A 16,500-nucleotide genomic window follows, 5' to 3' on the forward strand; every position below is an offset into this window, starting at 1 on the left:
CCGGGTGGCCGGGCGCGGTGGCTCATGCCTGTAATTCCAGTACTTTGGGAGGCCGAGGTGGGTGGCTCACGAGGTCAGGAGTTCAAGACCAGCCTGGCCAAGATGGTGAAACCCCATCTCTACTAAAAACACAAAAAAATTAGCCGGGCATGATGGCGGACGCCTATAATCCCAGCTACTCGGGAGGCTGAGGCAGGGAATTGCTTGAACCCGGGAGGCGGAGGTTGCAGTCAGCCGAGATCGCGCCACTGCACTCCAGCCTGGGAGACACAGCGAGACTCCATCTCAAAAAAACAAAACAAAACAAACTACCCGGGTATGGTGGCTCACACGCCTGTAGTCCCAGCTACTCTGGAGACTGAGGTGGGAGGATCGCTTGAGCCTGGGAAGTCGAGGCTGCAGTGAGCCAAGACTGCACACCGGCCTGGGCAACAGAGTGAGACCCTGTCTGGAAAAAAAAAAAAAAAAAAAATATTGGCCGGGCGCAGTGGCTCATGCCTGTAATCCCAGCACTTTGGGAGGCCAAGGTGGGCGGATCACGAGGTCAGGAGTTCAAGACCAGTCTGGCCAAGATGGTGAAACCACGTCTCTACTAAAAATACAAAAAATTAGCCGGGTGTGATGGTGTGCGCCTGTAATCCCAGCTACTCGGGAGACGGAGGCAGGAGAATCGCGTGAACCCGGGAGGCGGAGGTTGCAGTGAGCCAAGATCGCGCCATTGCACTCCAGCCCGGGAAACAGTGCGAGACTCCATCTCAAACAAACAAACAAAAATTCCAGGAATAAAGAGGTTGAAATCGGGGCAGGGACCCGGATAGGATGGCTCCGCCCCATCTAAGTCTTAGCCCCATCCCCTGAACGTCGCCCTGCCTCTCAGACTCCTCCCCTTTCTGAGAAGGTCACGGGGGAAGCCAAATGGGCATGCGCCGCTACTGCGCTATTGCGCACGCTCGCTGTGCTTGCCCCGCCTTCCCTCCTCCCACCCGGGAAACCGGAAGCCGCCTCCCACTTGGTTGCTCCTACGCGGCTAGCGGGTCGTCAGTGGATGCAGGCTGGGCGCCGCGATGTTCGACGGGACACCGGCGGAGAGCGACCTCGGGGTTAAGGGGTGGGGCTGACGTCAGGAGCCAAGATGGCGGCGGTGGTCGCACTCTCCTTGAGGCGCCGGTTACCGGCCACAACCCTTGGCGGAGCCTGCCTGCAGGTGAGTCCTGGAGCCTCAGAGAGGGAAAAGTCAGGAAAGCCACAGAGACTGCCTGGAGCTGATGGGGCTGCGGAGAGACTGAGGAAGCATAGGGCAAGGCCTCAGGGAGATGGAGGACCTCCTCCCCCTGGTGCAGTGCTTTGGTTTGGCTTCGAGCATCCCTGTCAGTTACCTTTCTGCGCCTCGCAGCAGCTTGTGAGTTAGGGCACGGGCAATTTTTTACAGCTAAGGGGGCGGGGGGGGGACGTTCAGAAAGGGGACTTGAATTGCTCAAGGTCACATGGCAAGCGAGTGACTGCTGGAACCAGAATTTCAATCCAGACATTGGCGTTCCAAGCCCTTTTTCTGCCACCAAACTATCGCCTCTGTAGAAGAGGGAGACCTGCGGGGTGTGAAGGATGGGAATTGGGAAGCTAGGTAACTCCTCAAGGGTGCGAGGTTGAGGACCGGGATTGGTGAGGAAAGGACATGTGAATTGTTGGGGACAGGGCAGGGGAAGGGAGAGATGGAGGGAAATGCACCCAGCCCCCTACCTCGAAGGATCCCGGCGGTGGGTGGTGGGGGTTGCAGGGAAGACTGGGTTCCTTAAAGCGGCGTCACCACAGTTTCACTAGTATCCTCTCAGTGTTTCTGACTCTAAAGGTCATAGAATAATACGGACCTCACAGAGTTGACATGGAATGACAGGTAGAGGGCTTGGCGCTGTTCTTGTTTATTACTATGCCGTGTGCAGTAACAGATTTTCCCACGCCCCTTGTGTGGCCAAGAAACAACACATTTCTGACCTGCCTTCTAAGTGGGAACATTTAGAAGGGGAAGGGAAATTGCTTTTGTATACATAAGGGACTAAGGATTTGCAAATCCTTTCTGAGTCTGTTCCTCTTCTGGGCTTCTCAACAACCCCTTTAAGGTGGGCAAGCAAGAATCCTTACCCTCCTTTTTGGAGCTTTGAAAACTTGAGGCCCCCAGAAAGAAAATTTTGGGCTTGCTCAAAATATCACATTCCCAAGAAGCAGACCTGAGGCAGTTTTTTAACATGGTACCGGAAAAACTCCTTAGCGTAGATCTTGGGACATGGTTGGTGTCCAAGAAATTTTAGTTCCTCTTCCTCTCTTGCACTTAAATGAGGACATCTTTCATCTTAAGTACCTGCTGTGGCTGCATAACACAGTACATATTGCCCATGTTCCAATCCTGGTTCTATCCAGCATGCTGTGTGTGAACTTGGATCCACTCTGTCTGCATCAGCCTTTCTGAAAAGGGGAGATAGAGGAAGAAGACAGCCTACCAGAGCCTCAAGCTGACATCCTCTGAGTATTAAATTGATCATTGATAATGAGCTTGTTTACCTGTTCCTTTTATAGTTGCTGAGCAAACAATTAAATTGTGAGAGCCCCACTAACGAGAGAGTTCCAAGCCCCTCTTCTAAGAATGCATTGTAGAAAAGGCTAATTTCATAGGTCATTGTTGTAATTCCAGGCAAGGCCTTTGCAGGGCCTCCTGAGGGCAACAGAAAATAGGAGAGCCCCAAGGCCTCCCCTTCCTTGTGGGAATGTACATTTATACCCACAAAAGCCACCTCAAAAGAATTCAGTAATGAGCTTGGTGTGTTACCTGTGGGTAACATTCAGGTTCAGGTTCTGAATTCTTTTTATGCATATAGTCTGACCACTGAACCACAATTCTGCCTGTAAGTATTTGACTGTAATATATTAACTATTGTTTGTGTTGCCTTATTTCTTCATCTGGACTATGAACTCCTTTAGGACAAGAACTACCTACTTAAAAGTGTGTATCTTGCCAGGTGCAGTGGCTCATGCCTGTAATCCCAGCACTTTGGGAGGCCAAGGTGGGTGGATCACCTGAGGTCAGGAGTTCGAGACCAGCCCGGCCAACATGGTGAAACCCCGTCTCTACTAAAAAAATAAAAATAAAAAAATTAGCTGGGCGTGGTGGTGGGCGCCTATAATCCTAGCTACACAGGAGGCTGAGGCAGGAGAATTGCTTGAACCTGGGAGGTGGAGGGTGCAGTGAGCTGAGATCGCACCATTGCACTCCACCCTGGGTGACAAGAGCGAAACTCAGTCTCAAAAAAAAAAAAAAAAAAAAAATTTAAAAAATGTGCATCTTGTTCCTTAGGCTGGCAGGGCTAGGATACCTATTTACAAATCAGAATAATACAAAGACTGATAAGGTTGCTAGTCTTGTAGAGCAAAAATTATTTTCTGGGCTATGCTAGAAACTTGAGCCCCTCCTTCCCCCGGTTATCTTATGAGGCAGATATTAATACTACCCACCCTTTACAAAGGAAGAAATAGAATCTGAAAAGCTAATAATTTGCAGAAGAATACACAGCTTGTAAGCGATAGAGCTTGGATTTCAAGCATCACCAATCACACTTTCCAGCAAGCCTGCACCTTGTATTTTACTCGGGCTTATCTTCATACAGTCCTTTTTGCCTTCTTCCTCTCTATTTCCCCACCTTCTTCTCTGGCCTCCAAATCTTTATCCACTCCATCCAGCTCCAAGCCTGCACCCTAAGGACACTTTACTGGCGGAACAACAACCAGCCTTCAGCACCATTCAGAATTCACCCTTCTCAGTTCAGTTGTTGCTTACCTTGCTTAAATTATAAACTATGAGATTCATATTATCCAAGATTTCCTGCCTTGAATACTCATTACTCTTTAGATTAACGTAAAAATGCTTTCAAGGGGCCCTCTTTCCTTTTGGATTTGTAGTATAAATTGCTGGGCAGGTAACAAGGGGAAAAAATCATATAGTCTCATTGTATGATTAGAGCAACAACTTCTTTTGTTCCTTGGATCTCATTGTGAAATGGAATTATCTTTTTGCACTGTTCCATTTTATGTTTGCATTTTCACTACTGGTTATAATGGCTAAAAGGCTGGATTTTTGAATCAAGTGACCTGTGTTGCTATATGATCCTATTCTCATCTTTTAACTGGGAACAACAAAACATTTTTCATAGAGATGTTATAAAGATTAGAGATTATTTGGCACTGTGTGTGACACATTATAAAGGTTCAATGAATGAAATCTGGCAAATTTTTAGATATATGTATTCAGCGAATTTTTTGGTGGAACGCAGATAACATAATCCTGAGAATTAACTCTTTGTACAGACCTCAAGATGAGCAAAGCTCCTTCACTTTCAGAACCATGACCACCTCTGGTGATTTTGATTTCAGAATCTTCTTTCATTCTGGTAAACCCCCTTTGCCCCACCAAATATTGTATGAAATACATTTTTTTTTTTTTTTGAGACAGAGTCACGCTCACCTTGTTGCCCAGGATGGAGTGCAGTGGCACAATCTCGGCTCACCGTAACCTCCGCCTCCTGGATTCAAGCAGTTCTCCTGCCTCGGCCTCCCAAGTAGCTGAGATTACAGGTGCCCGCCATCGTGCCTGTCTAATGTTTTGTATTTTTAGTAGAGACGGGGTTTCACTGTGTTGGCCAGGCTGATCTCGAACTCCTGACCTCAGGTAATCCACCCGCCTTGGCCTCCCAAAGTACTAGGATTACAGGCATGAGCCACCACGCCTGGCCTATAAAATACATTTTTGACACAAAACAAATTTAAATTAGTTGTACTGAAAAAAAAAATAATGACATTTTGGGGCACTCCAAAACTGATGTTGGGATATATTGACTTAGATATTCAGTGTAGTACATCCTGGCATTGCTCTTATTTCACATCATTCATATGATAAGACTTTTTAAAAATTTAAATTAGCTCTAATACAAACTTAGTCTCTTTTGGAAAGATAATACGTGATCAATTATCCGTGTAGAGTGGATATGAAACAGATATTTAAATGTTATAAAGAAATGTTGAAGGGAAAACCTCATTGCAGGTAACCACAGTCATCCCACAGGCCTTGTGGTTCTGATGCCCAGCTTGATAGAGCCTAATGCCTGTTGCCCACTGACAATACTAAATCAGGCTTTAGAACTAGGGGGTTATGCCTGGCACAGTGGCTCACACCTGTATGTAATCCAGCACTTTGGGAGGCTGAGGCAGGTGGATCACGACGTCAGGAGTTCAAGACCATCCTGGCTAAAACAGTGAAACCCCATCCCTACTAAAAATACAAAAAAGTTAGCCGGGCGTGTGACACGCGCCTGTAATCCCAGCTACTTGGGAGGCTGAGGCAGGAGAATTGCTTGAACCCAGGAGGCAGAGAGATCTCGCCACTCCACTCCAGCCTGGGTGACAGAGTGAGACTGTCTCACAAAAAAAAAAAAAAAAAAACTAGGGGATTATACTCCAGTCCCAGATTCTGTTTAAAGCCCGGTTAGGGGCCGGGCACGGTTGCTCGCGCCTGTAATCCCAGCACTTTGGAACGCCCAGGCAGGTGGATCACTTGAGGCCAGGAGTTTGAGACCAGCCTGGCCAAATGGCAAAACCTTGTCTGTACTAAAAATATAAAAATTAGCTGGACTTGATGGCACATGCCTGTAATCCCAGCTACCCGGGTGGCTGAGACAGGAGAACTGCATGAGCCCAGGGGGGTGGAGGTTGCAGTGATCCAAGATCACGCCACTGCACTCCAGCCTGAGCAACAGAATGAGACTCTCCAAAAAACAAAAAAAAAAGTCCAAGTTAGGGCCAGGCACAGTGGCTCATACCTGTAATCCCAACACTTTGGGAGGCTGAGATGGGAGGATTGCTTAAGCCCAGAAATTCCATACCAGCTTAGCCAACATGGCAAGACCCTGTCTCTACAAAAATTAGCTGGACATGATGGTGTGCACCTATAGTCCCAGCTACTTGGGAGGCTGAGTCAGGATGATCGCCTGAGCCCAGGAGTTCGAGGCTGCAGTGAGCCATGATCTCCAGCCTGGGCAATAAAGCTAGACCATGTGTCTATAAAAATAAAAAATAAAGGCCGGGCACGGTGGCCTGCACCTATAATCCCAGCACTTTGGGAAGCCAAGGCGGGTGGATCACCTGAGGTCAGGAGTTCAAGACCAGCCTGGCCAACATGGTGAAACCCTGTCTCTACTAAAAATATAAAAATTAGCTCGGCGTGGTGGCAGGCACCTGTAGTCCCAGCTACTCAGGAGGCTGAGGCAAAAGAATCGCTTGAAGCCGGGAGGTGGAGGTTGCAGTGAGCCGAGATCGCACCATTGTACTCCAGCCTGGGGGACAAGAGTGAGACCCCATCTCAAAATAAATAAATAAATAAATATTTTAAAAAATAAATGAAAAATAAAAGTGTCCAAATTAGAAGTAAAAACTTGAAGTAGCCCCATTTTTTAAAAGGCATATTGTCCCACTTAACCTACTATCTGCCTCAGGCACAGCAGCCACCCACTCTGGAAAACAGTTTTGTCAGTTGCTTAAAAAAAACTAAACTTGTAGCTACCATACAGCCCAACAATTACACACCTGGGTGTTTATCCTGAGAAATGAAGATGTAACGTTCACACAGAAATTTGTCCACAAATGTTCATCTCAGCTTTATTCATGTCACCAAAAATTAGAACACCCCTGATGTCCCTCAGTAGTTACATGGTTAAGCAAATTGTGGTACATCATACCTTGGAGTGCTACTCAGCTATAACAAGAAAAAAGCTATTGCTGTACACAGCAACTTGGATGAATCTCCGGAGAATTCGGCTGAATGAAAAAAGCCAATTCCAAAAGGCTACATACCAGATGATTATATTGATATAACATTCTTGAAATGACCGAATTTGAGAAGTAGAGAACAGATTAGTGATTGCTAGGGCTTACGGAGTACAGGGGAGGGAGGGTGGGAGGAAGTGGACAGGGCTATAAAAGGGCAATGTTAGTGATCCTGTGCTTATGGGAATGTCCCGTATCTTGACTAGCACTGTCGGTATTCTGGTTGTGCTGGTGTGCTACAGTTTGCAAGATGTTCCTGTTGGGGAGACTGGGTAAAGAGTATGTGGGCCCTGGCATGGTGGCTCATGCCTATATCCCAACTCTTCGGGAGGGCCAGGCAGAGGATCACTTGGGGCCAGGAGTTCAAGACCAGCCTAGGCAACACAGTGAGACCCCTATCTCTACAAAAATAAATGTAAAAAAACTAACTGGGCATGGTGGTAAATGTAAAAAAACTAACTGGGCATGGTGGCGCATGCCTGTAGTCCTAGCTACTGGGGAAGCTGAGATGGGAGGATCGCTTGAGTCCAGAAGGTTGAGGCTGCAGTGAGCTGTGATCATGCCACTGCACAATCAGTGACAGAGCAAAACTCTCTTCTCTTTTTTTTTTTAGTTTGAGTTTCACTTTGTCACCCAGGGTGGTATACAGTGGCACAGTCTTAGCTCACTGCAACCTTTACCTCCCAAGTTCAAGCGATTCTCCTGCCTCAGCCTCCCTAGTAGCTGGGATTACAGGCACACGCCACCACGCCCGGCTAATTCGTTTTTTTGTATTTTTAGTAGGGACGGGGTTTCACCATGTTGGCTGGGCTGGTCTTGAATCCCTGACCTCAGGTGATTTCCCAACCTCAGCCTCCCAAAGTGCTGGGATTACAGGTGAGAAGAGTATGTGGAGTCTCAGTATTATTTTCTTCTTTTTGTTTTGTTTTGTTTCTTTGAAACAGCATCTCACTCTGTCGCCTAGGCTGGAGTGCAGTGGCGCAATCTTGGCTCACTGCAATCTCTGTCTCCCAGGGTCAAGCGATTCTCCTGCCTCCACCTCCCGAGTAGCTGGGATTACAGACATGTACCACCACACCGGGCTAATTTTTGTATTTTTAGTAGAGACGGAGTTTCACCATGTTGGCCAGGCTGGTCTTGAACTCCTGACCTCAAGTGATTCGTCTGTCTTGGCCTCCCAAAGTACTGGGATACAGGTGTGAGCCACTGCACCTGGCCTCAGTATTATTTTCTATAAATGCATATGAATCTATAATTATTAAAAAATAAAAAGGTTGGCCAGGCACGGTGGCTCACGCCTGTAATCCTAGCAGTTTGGGAGGCCAAGGCAGGCAGATCACCTGAGGTTGGGAGTTTGAGACTACCCTGACCAACATAGACAAACCACATCTCTACTAAAAATACAAAATTAGCCGGGCCTGGTAGCGCATGCCTGTAATCCCAGCTACTCGGGAGACTGAGGCAGGAGAATTGCTTGAACCAGGGAGGCGGAGGTTGTGGTGAGCCAAGATTGCACCATTGCACTCCAGCCTGGGCAACAAGAGCAAAACTCAGTCTCAAAAATAAATAAATAAATAGGTTAATTTTGTAAAAAAGCATTTAACTATGGTTATATGCAGTAACATATGAATCTCAGAAGCATTATGTTGAGTGAAAGAAGCTAGACATGAGACTACGTACCGTATGATGCCATTTATATGAATTCTGTAAAAGGCAGACTCGTGATGATAGCTGATCAGTTGCTAAGGGTAGGAAAAGGGGACTTATGTTTGCCATCAAGGGCACAAAAGACCTTTTTGGATGGAAATACTCTGTTGTAATTGTGGTAGGATTACATTGCTTTGTCAAAACTCATCATATTATACCCTTAAAATTAGTGAATTTTATTATAATGAATTATACCTTATTAAATCTCACAGAAAAAAGACCAAAAAAAAATGGGACATTAAGCAAGCAAAGTCCACTGGAGTTGATACCTTCAGGAATCTTTCCTCTCACTTCCTCCCAAATACCACAAGGTGGCATTAGATGTTCATGTCAGTTTACAAAATGGGGTTCCTGGTGAAAAACATTTGTAGAAATGGCTTTCCTTTTGTTGATGATTTTAGCCAGCTTGGTGATAAGGTAAAATATAGCTTTCATCTTAACTTTCGTTTTCTTCATACATTTTCTTCTTTTCTACTGTTAGCTGATGTTTGTATTTCCAGCTTCAGTTAATACAGGACACTTTAGCAAGAAATAATGTTACTGGTAGAGGGTCTTGACCACAAGTCGTCCAGGTTTTTGGCATGTTGAACAAAAAATTGGACAAAACACACAAAGCAACAGAAGACGAAAGCATAGATTTATTGAAATGAAAGTGCACTCCATAGAATAGGAATGGGATCGAGCAAGTGGTTCAAGAGCCCCAGCTGCACAATCTTCTGGGATTAAAGTACCCTGTACGGGTTTCCTATTAGTTACACCCTATGCAAATGAAGACTTGGCCCGAGACGAATCAGAGGCTGTAGTGAAGACTCCCTGTCTCTAAACCCTGTTCTCCTGCCTCAGTAATAAACACCACTGCATCTTTTTGTAATTAGTCAATTAACCTTCCGAGTTTTTACTTTTCTATATCAGTTTATTTTAAAAATTAGCAGTCCTGGAATATAGTCTTTTCTTTCTTTTTTTCTTTTTTCTTTTGTATTTTTGAAAAAGAGTCTCACTCTGTTGCCCAGGCTAGAGTGCAGTGGCATGATCTTGGCTCACTGCAGCCTCAACCTCTCGGGCCCAAGCAGTCCTCCCACCTCTGCCTCCTGAGACGCACACTACCACACCCAGCTAATTTTTTTATTTTTTGTAGAGATGGGGTTTTGCCATGTTTCCCAGACTGCTCTCAAACTCATGGGCTCAAGCAATTCTCTCGCTTCTGCCTCCCAAAGTGCTGAGATTGCAGGCATGAGCCACCACCTTCAGACCACACCCCACACTCCTTCCCCTTAATTCTGGTTTGTCAAGCCTCCACTTAGATGTCATGTGAGGAAGCCTTCTCTGACTCTTCACTCATTGAAGTCTCTGCTGTATTCATCCAGAGCTCCCTGTACTTTCCCATCAGTATCACTCTTTATATTCATCGTGAATGTTTAATTTAACTCTTGTTCACTACAAAGTAAGTTCTGTGAAGATGAAGGTTTTTGTGTATTTTATTAAGTGCTGTATCACTAGCCCCTAATACCATGTCTGATATATTAGCATATGATAGGTGCTTAATACTTGTTGGATATTGAATGCCTGCCTTTTCCAAGAAGATTATGTATCAGTAATGTGTGAGTTTATATACAGCGTTACATCTGTTGTGCCAGCAAAATGGAATTATCTTGTATTTCTAATTTTTTTTTCCTTTTTGTGAACTTTTAAAAATTTCAGGCCTCCCGAGGAGCCCAGACAGCTGCAGCCACTGCTCCCCGTATCAAGAAATTTGCCATCTATCGATGGGACCCAGACAAGGCTGGAGACAAACCTCATATGCAGACTTATGAAGTTGACCTTAATAAGTGAGTATCTCTGTGAAAGCCAGCTATTGAAGGAGAGTTCTTGATTTGATTTAGGGACGTGCTTTTCACATCCTTGGAAGGCTTAAAAATCCGAGATCATCCGGTGGCTCTGTTTTTAAAACAAGAATGAGGTTGGGCCGGGCACGGTGGCTCACGCCTATAATCCCAGCACTTTGGGAGGCTCAGGCGGGCAGATCATTTGAGGTTGGGAGTTCAAGACCAACGTGGCCAACGTGGTGAAACCCCCGTCTCTACTAAAAATACAAAAATTAGCTGGGTATAGTGGCTCATGCCTGTAATCCCAGCCACTCAGGAGGCTGGGGCACAAAAATTGCTTGAACCCAGGAGGCAGAGGTTGCAGTGAGCTGAGATCATGCCATTGCACTCCAGCGTGGGCAACAGAGTGAGACTCTGTCTCCAAAAAAAAAAAGAATGAGGTTGTTACCTGATTCAGAAAAATAATACCAAAATAATTCCCAAATGAAAGTATGACAAATTTCTAGAAATACTGGTACAATTAACTTTATGCACAGTATTTAAAGTCATTTAATATATTACCATTTTTTTAATGCTGAATGTATTGATTATATCTTATACATCTGGACCTGTGTTTTCTATAATAATAACAGAACCGCCAGAAACTTGCCTTGAATGGACAAGGTAGGGATGTGGTTAAAATTTTAAAAATTGGACTTGCGTGTTAGTTTTCTATTTCTGTCAGAGCAAATTACCGCAAACTTCGTGACTTAAAACAACCTAAATGTATCATCTTATAGTTCTGTAGGTCAAAAGACTGGTATAGTCTCATCAGACTAAAATCAAGGTGTCAGCAGGCTGCATTCCTTTCTGGAGCCTAGAGGAAAATATTTTTTGCTCATTTGCGCTATTGGTGGAATGCAGTTCCTTGTGGTTGTGAGCCCGAGGTCTCTGTCATTCTGCTGACTGTAAGCTCAGGGCTGTTCCAAGCTTCTAGAGGCTGCCACACTCCTTGGCTCTTGGCCTCTTCTTCCATTGTCAAAAGCAGCAGCAGCAGGTTGAGTCCTTCTTCACATCGCATCTCTCAAAACCACTCTTCTTCCAACATCTTTCACTTTTAAGGAACTCCACAGTTAGCCAAAGAAAAGAAAGAGTCTAGCAAGTTAGTCTCTAGCCTCCTGCTGCTCCACTCCACGCCCCCATATAACCAGAACTGTTCTCTGATCTATTTTACGTGTAAGTGAATAAGTGTTTTATTTGTTTCAAACAAAAGCTTCTGTGGCACCAAAAAAAAGTTTGAATACCACGAATACTCTAAATGCTTATTTTGACTTTCTGTGGTGACACGTAAGTGCTGTTAATGAGGTAGCATTAATTGATATATAACCTTCTTAAATAGACAAAATTTTCAAATACTCAGCAACCAAAAGTCCCTAGCAAAATTCAAAGGAATAGAAATTGCACAGACCACAGTTTTGGACCAAAATACAATAAAACTAAACTCATATTAAAAATATAAACAGGCCGGGCGTGGTGGCTCACGACTATAATCCCAGCACTTTGGGAAGCCGAGGCAGGTGGATCACTCGAGGTCAGGCATTCAAGACTAGCCTGGCCAACATGGTGAAACCCCATCTCTACTAAAATATAAAAATAAGCTGGGCGTTGTGGCAGGTGCCTGTGATCCCAGCTATTTGGGAGGCTGAGGCATGAGAATCACTTGAACCTGGGAGGTGGAGGTTGCAGTGAGCCGAGATCGTGCCACTGCACTCCAGCCTGGGTGACGGAGCAAGACTGTGTCTCAAAAAAAAAAACAAAAAAAACTCATAAAACAAAAAACCCTACTGCTTAGAAACTAAAAAAAAGTACACTTCTAACTATTTGATCAGGAACACATAAAAAATATTGCCAGATACTTAGAAAATAAAGACGTTGCACATCAAAACTTAGAGAATGTTAGAGAATGTGGCTAAAACTGGAAGAGTTAAATTCCTAACTTTTTTTTTGAGTCAGGGTCTCGCTGTCACCCAGGTTACAGTGCAATGGCATGCTCACGGTTCACTGCAGCCTCAACCTCCCAGGCTCAAGCAATCCACCTGCCTCATCCTCCTGAGTAACTGGGACTATAGGCACATGCCACCACACCCAGCTAAGTTTTGTATTTTTTGTAGAAATTGAGTTTCACTATGTTGCCCAACCTGGTCTCAAACTCCTGGGCTCAAGCAATCCACCCATTTTAGCTTCCCAAAGTCCTAGGATTACAGGCATGAGCCATAGCACCCGGCCCATAACGATTTTTTAGTGAGAAAAATTTAAAGAATCTTTGGGTTCATTTCCAGTTTTGGCACAGTAGCTCTCATCAGACTAACCCTCCTACAAATAACAATGATCAACGCCGGACAAAAAGATAAGAAACAACTGCCTGAACAGTAGAGAAGGACCACGAGTGGGCAGATATTGGAGGGGAGTTGATACTTGGAAGAATGAAATGGCATTGGACAAATTACCATTTTACTCTTACATGATTTTGCTGAGGACAAGTCCAAGTTGGTATGGGAAGTAACGGGACTAACAGTTGGATGGAAAACCACAATCCGACTGGGTGCATTGGCTCACGCCTGTAATCCCAGCACTTTGGGAGGCCAAAGCAGGCCGACATGGTGAAACCCCATCTATACTAAAAATACAAAAATTAGCCAGGCATGGTGGCACATGCCTGTAATCCCAGCCACTCGGGAGGCTAATGGGGGAGAATCACTTGAACATGAGAGGCGGAGGTTGCAGTGAGCCAAGATCACACCACTGCACTCCAGCCTGGGCAACAGAGTGAGACTCTGTCTCAAAAAAAAAAAAAAAATCTTAGCTTGAATAACGAGAAGACACATTTTGGGCCTTCCACAACCACTAGGAGATGAGGGGGAAAACCTGGAAAGAAGAGAAACGGAGAGGAGGAGCACTAAATGCTGTTCATGAACTCTGCCCAAATCTTGCGTGCAGCCATATTAATTGCCTGTGTAAAATTTTAAAATCCACACTTTTCAGAAAAACATAATGCAATCCAGATTCTCTACAGCATATTAATTTTTCTTTTTTTTTCTTTTTTATTTTTTTATTTTGAGTCTAAGTTTCACTCTGTCACCTGGACTGGAGTACAGTGGTGCGATCTTGGCTCACTGCAACCTCCGCCTCCCGGGTTCAAGCGATTCCCTTGCCTCAGCCTCCTGAGTAGCTGGGACTACAGGCGCACGTCACACACCGTCTAATTTTTGTAGTAGAGTTGGGGTTTCGCCATGTTGGCCAGGCTGGTCTTGATCTCCTGGCCTCAGGTGATCCACCCACCTCAGCCTCCCAAAGTGCTGTAATTACAGGCATGAGCCACCGCACCCAGTGGAATTTAAAGAATTTTTTAATTTCCTCATAGATAAAGGAAATTATGCTCATAATGAAATAGGAAATTTCAGTGGAGAAGTAGAAACTATTGAAAAGCCAAATGGAAAATCTAGTACTGAAAAATGTAATATTTGAAAAGGAAAATTTACCGGATGGCCTTAACAGCAGATTGGAAATGGCAATAAGAAGAATCAGCAAACTTAAAAATATTAATAGAAATTATCTAGTTTTTTGTTGTTGTTTGTTTCTTGAGACAGAGTCTTGCTCAGTCACCCAGGCCGGAGTGCAGTGGCGCAACCTTGGCTCACTGCAACCTCTGCCTTCCAGGCTCAAGCGATTCTCCCACCTCAGCCTCCTGAGTAGCTAGGATTACAGACGTGCACCACCACGCCCAGCTAATTTGTTGTATTTTTAGTAAAGACAAGGTTTCGCCATGTTGGCAGGCTGGTCTTAAACTCCTGACCTCAAGTGATCCGCCCGCCTCGGCCTCCCAAAGTGCTGGGATTCCAGATGTGAGCCACCATGCCCGGCTGAAATTATCTGTTCTTAAGAAAAAGAAAGATTTTTGAAAAGGGAAAGCGCTCCTGTGATCTATGGAACAGCATCAAAAGGTCTAGGGCAGGCATAGTGGTTCATGTCTATAATCGCAGCACTTTGGGAAGCTGAGGCAGAAGGATCGCTTGAGGCCAAGAGTCCAAGACCAGCTTGGGCAACCTGTGAGACCTTGTCTCTACTAAAAAAATTTTTTCTTTGAAAAATTAGCCAGGCGTGGTGGCACATACCTGTAGTCCTAGCTACTTGGGATGCTGAAGCAGGAAGACAGCTTGAGCTTAGGAACTTGAGGCTGCTATGAGCTATAATTGTGCCGCTGTACTCCAACCTGGGCAACAGAGTAAGACCATGCATGGGTGAGTGGATGGATGGATGTAACACACATGTAATTGGACTTCCAGAAAAAATGGAGAGAAAGAAAAGGCAAAATAAATATCTATTTGAAGAACTCACGGCCAAGAATTTCCTGAGCCCATGAAAGACATAATTTACGTATCCAAGAAGCTTAGTGAACCCCAACTAGGTAAATAAAAATAAAACTATGCCCTGTTCCATGAAGTCAAGTTGCTGACGACCAAAAATAGGAGAAAATCTTGAAAGCAGCTGGAGAAAAACAACACGTTACATACAAGGAAACCATGTGAAAGATTGCTGACTTCTCATCAGAAACTAGAGGCCAAGAGACAGTGAAATACCATCTTTAAAGTACTAAAAGAAAAATTGTCAGCCTGGAATTCCACGTTCAGAAAAAAAGATTCTTCAAGATGATTATGAAATAAAAACATTTTCAGGTAAACAGAAAGGAAAAGAATTCATGGCCAGAAGACCAGTACTACATGAAATGCTATAGGAAGTTAGTCAGGCTGAGGAAAAATAATACCAGGTGGAAACTTGGCTCTTAGAAAAGGAAGGAAGAGGGCTGGACATGGCAGATATAAAAGGATTTTTCCTCTTAATTTTGTTAAAATTAATATGACTGTTTAAAGCAAAGTTATTATATTATATTCTGTAATATATAACTCACATAGATGTAAGGCATATGATAACTATAGCGTAGGGGCTGGGAACAGCAGGTAAATGGACCTATAATAATGTAGCAGGATTCTTGCATTACATAAAGTTGCACAGTAGTAACTAAACAGGTATAAAGAGTTAAAGATGTAAATTATGTAAAGTATAATTCTAGAGTAACTTTTTTTTTTCTTCTGAGACAGGGCCTCACTCTGTCATCCAGGCTGGAAGGCAGTAGCACAATCATGGCTCACTAAACCCTCCCAGGCTCAACCAAGCAATCCTCCCTCCCTGAGACCTCCTAGGCTCAAGCAATCCTCCCACCTCAGCCTCCCATGTCCCTGGGACTACAGGCATGTACCACTATGCCTGGCCAATTTTTTTTTTTTTTTTTTTTGTAGAGACAGGGTCTCACTATGTTGCCCACACTGGTCTCCTGGGCTCAAGCAGTCCTCCTGCATCAGCCTTCCAAAGTGCTAGGATTACAGGTGTGAGCCACCATGCCCAGCCAAGAGTAATTATTTTTTTAAATGCAAAGAGATATAGCTAAAAAGCCAATATATAAATTAAAATTGATTTCTAAAAATATTTACTTAGTCTAAAAATATTACTTGGAATAAGAAAAGAAGAAGAGAACAGCGGCAAAATGATGGAACAAATAGTAAAATGATAGACCTAAATCCGGCCACGTCAATAACTGTATTAAATGTAAAAACCATTAAATACTCCCAGTTAAAAAGCCAACAGTGTCAGAATAGATTTTTTTAAAAAAAGCAAAACCCAACCATATGCTGTTTTAAGTGCAAGAAAAAGCGCAAGAAAAAATAAAGAAAGAAATACATTTGAAAATCAATGTGATTCACCATATTAACAGAATAAAGGGGGAAAACCCGTTTGATTGCTTTAATATACGCAGAAAAGCATTTGGCAAGATTCAACACTCATTCATGATTTTTAAAAATGATAATGGGTTAAATAATTTTCACAGTGTGTATATTTTAACAGAATAAATAAATAAAACTATAAGGAATTTGAATTAAAAGGAATAGTCCTAATTTTACTTAAATAATAACTGCTAATAGGAAAAGAAGGGAACTTCATCAGCCAGATGAAGACTGTGAAAATCACAGCTAATAGCATACTTTATTGTGAGATATTGAACACTTTCCCCATAAGA

At 44.0% G+C, this 16,500-nt stretch overlaps 1 protein-coding gene across 1 annotated transcript in view; it reads left to right on the forward strand.

Annotated features, from left to right (window-relative positions):
* The first annotated feature begins 947 nt into the window (after positions 1–947).
* Positions 948–16,500, forward strand: part of SDHB (succinate dehydrogenase complex iron sulfur subunit B) — a 35,382-nt gene continuing 19,829 nt past the window's right edge. Inside the window, exons 1-2 of the mRNA XM_019011689.3 lie at positions 948–1,204; positions 10,267–10,394. Coding sequence (XP_018867234.1) covers positions 1,133–1,204; positions 10,267–10,394 — 200 coding nt within the window. The 5' untranslated portion in view covers positions 948–1,132. The remainder of the gene's footprint in view (positions 1,205–10,266; positions 10,395–16,500) is intronic.

This window comes from Gorilla gorilla, chromosome 1 (genome assembly GCF_029281585.2).
Source record: "Gorilla gorilla gorilla isolate KB3781 chromosome 1, NHGRI_mGorGor1-v2.1_pri, whole genome shotgun sequence".
Lineage (NCBI taxonomy): Eukaryota > Metazoa > Chordata > Mammalia > Primates > Hominidae > Gorilla > Gorilla gorilla.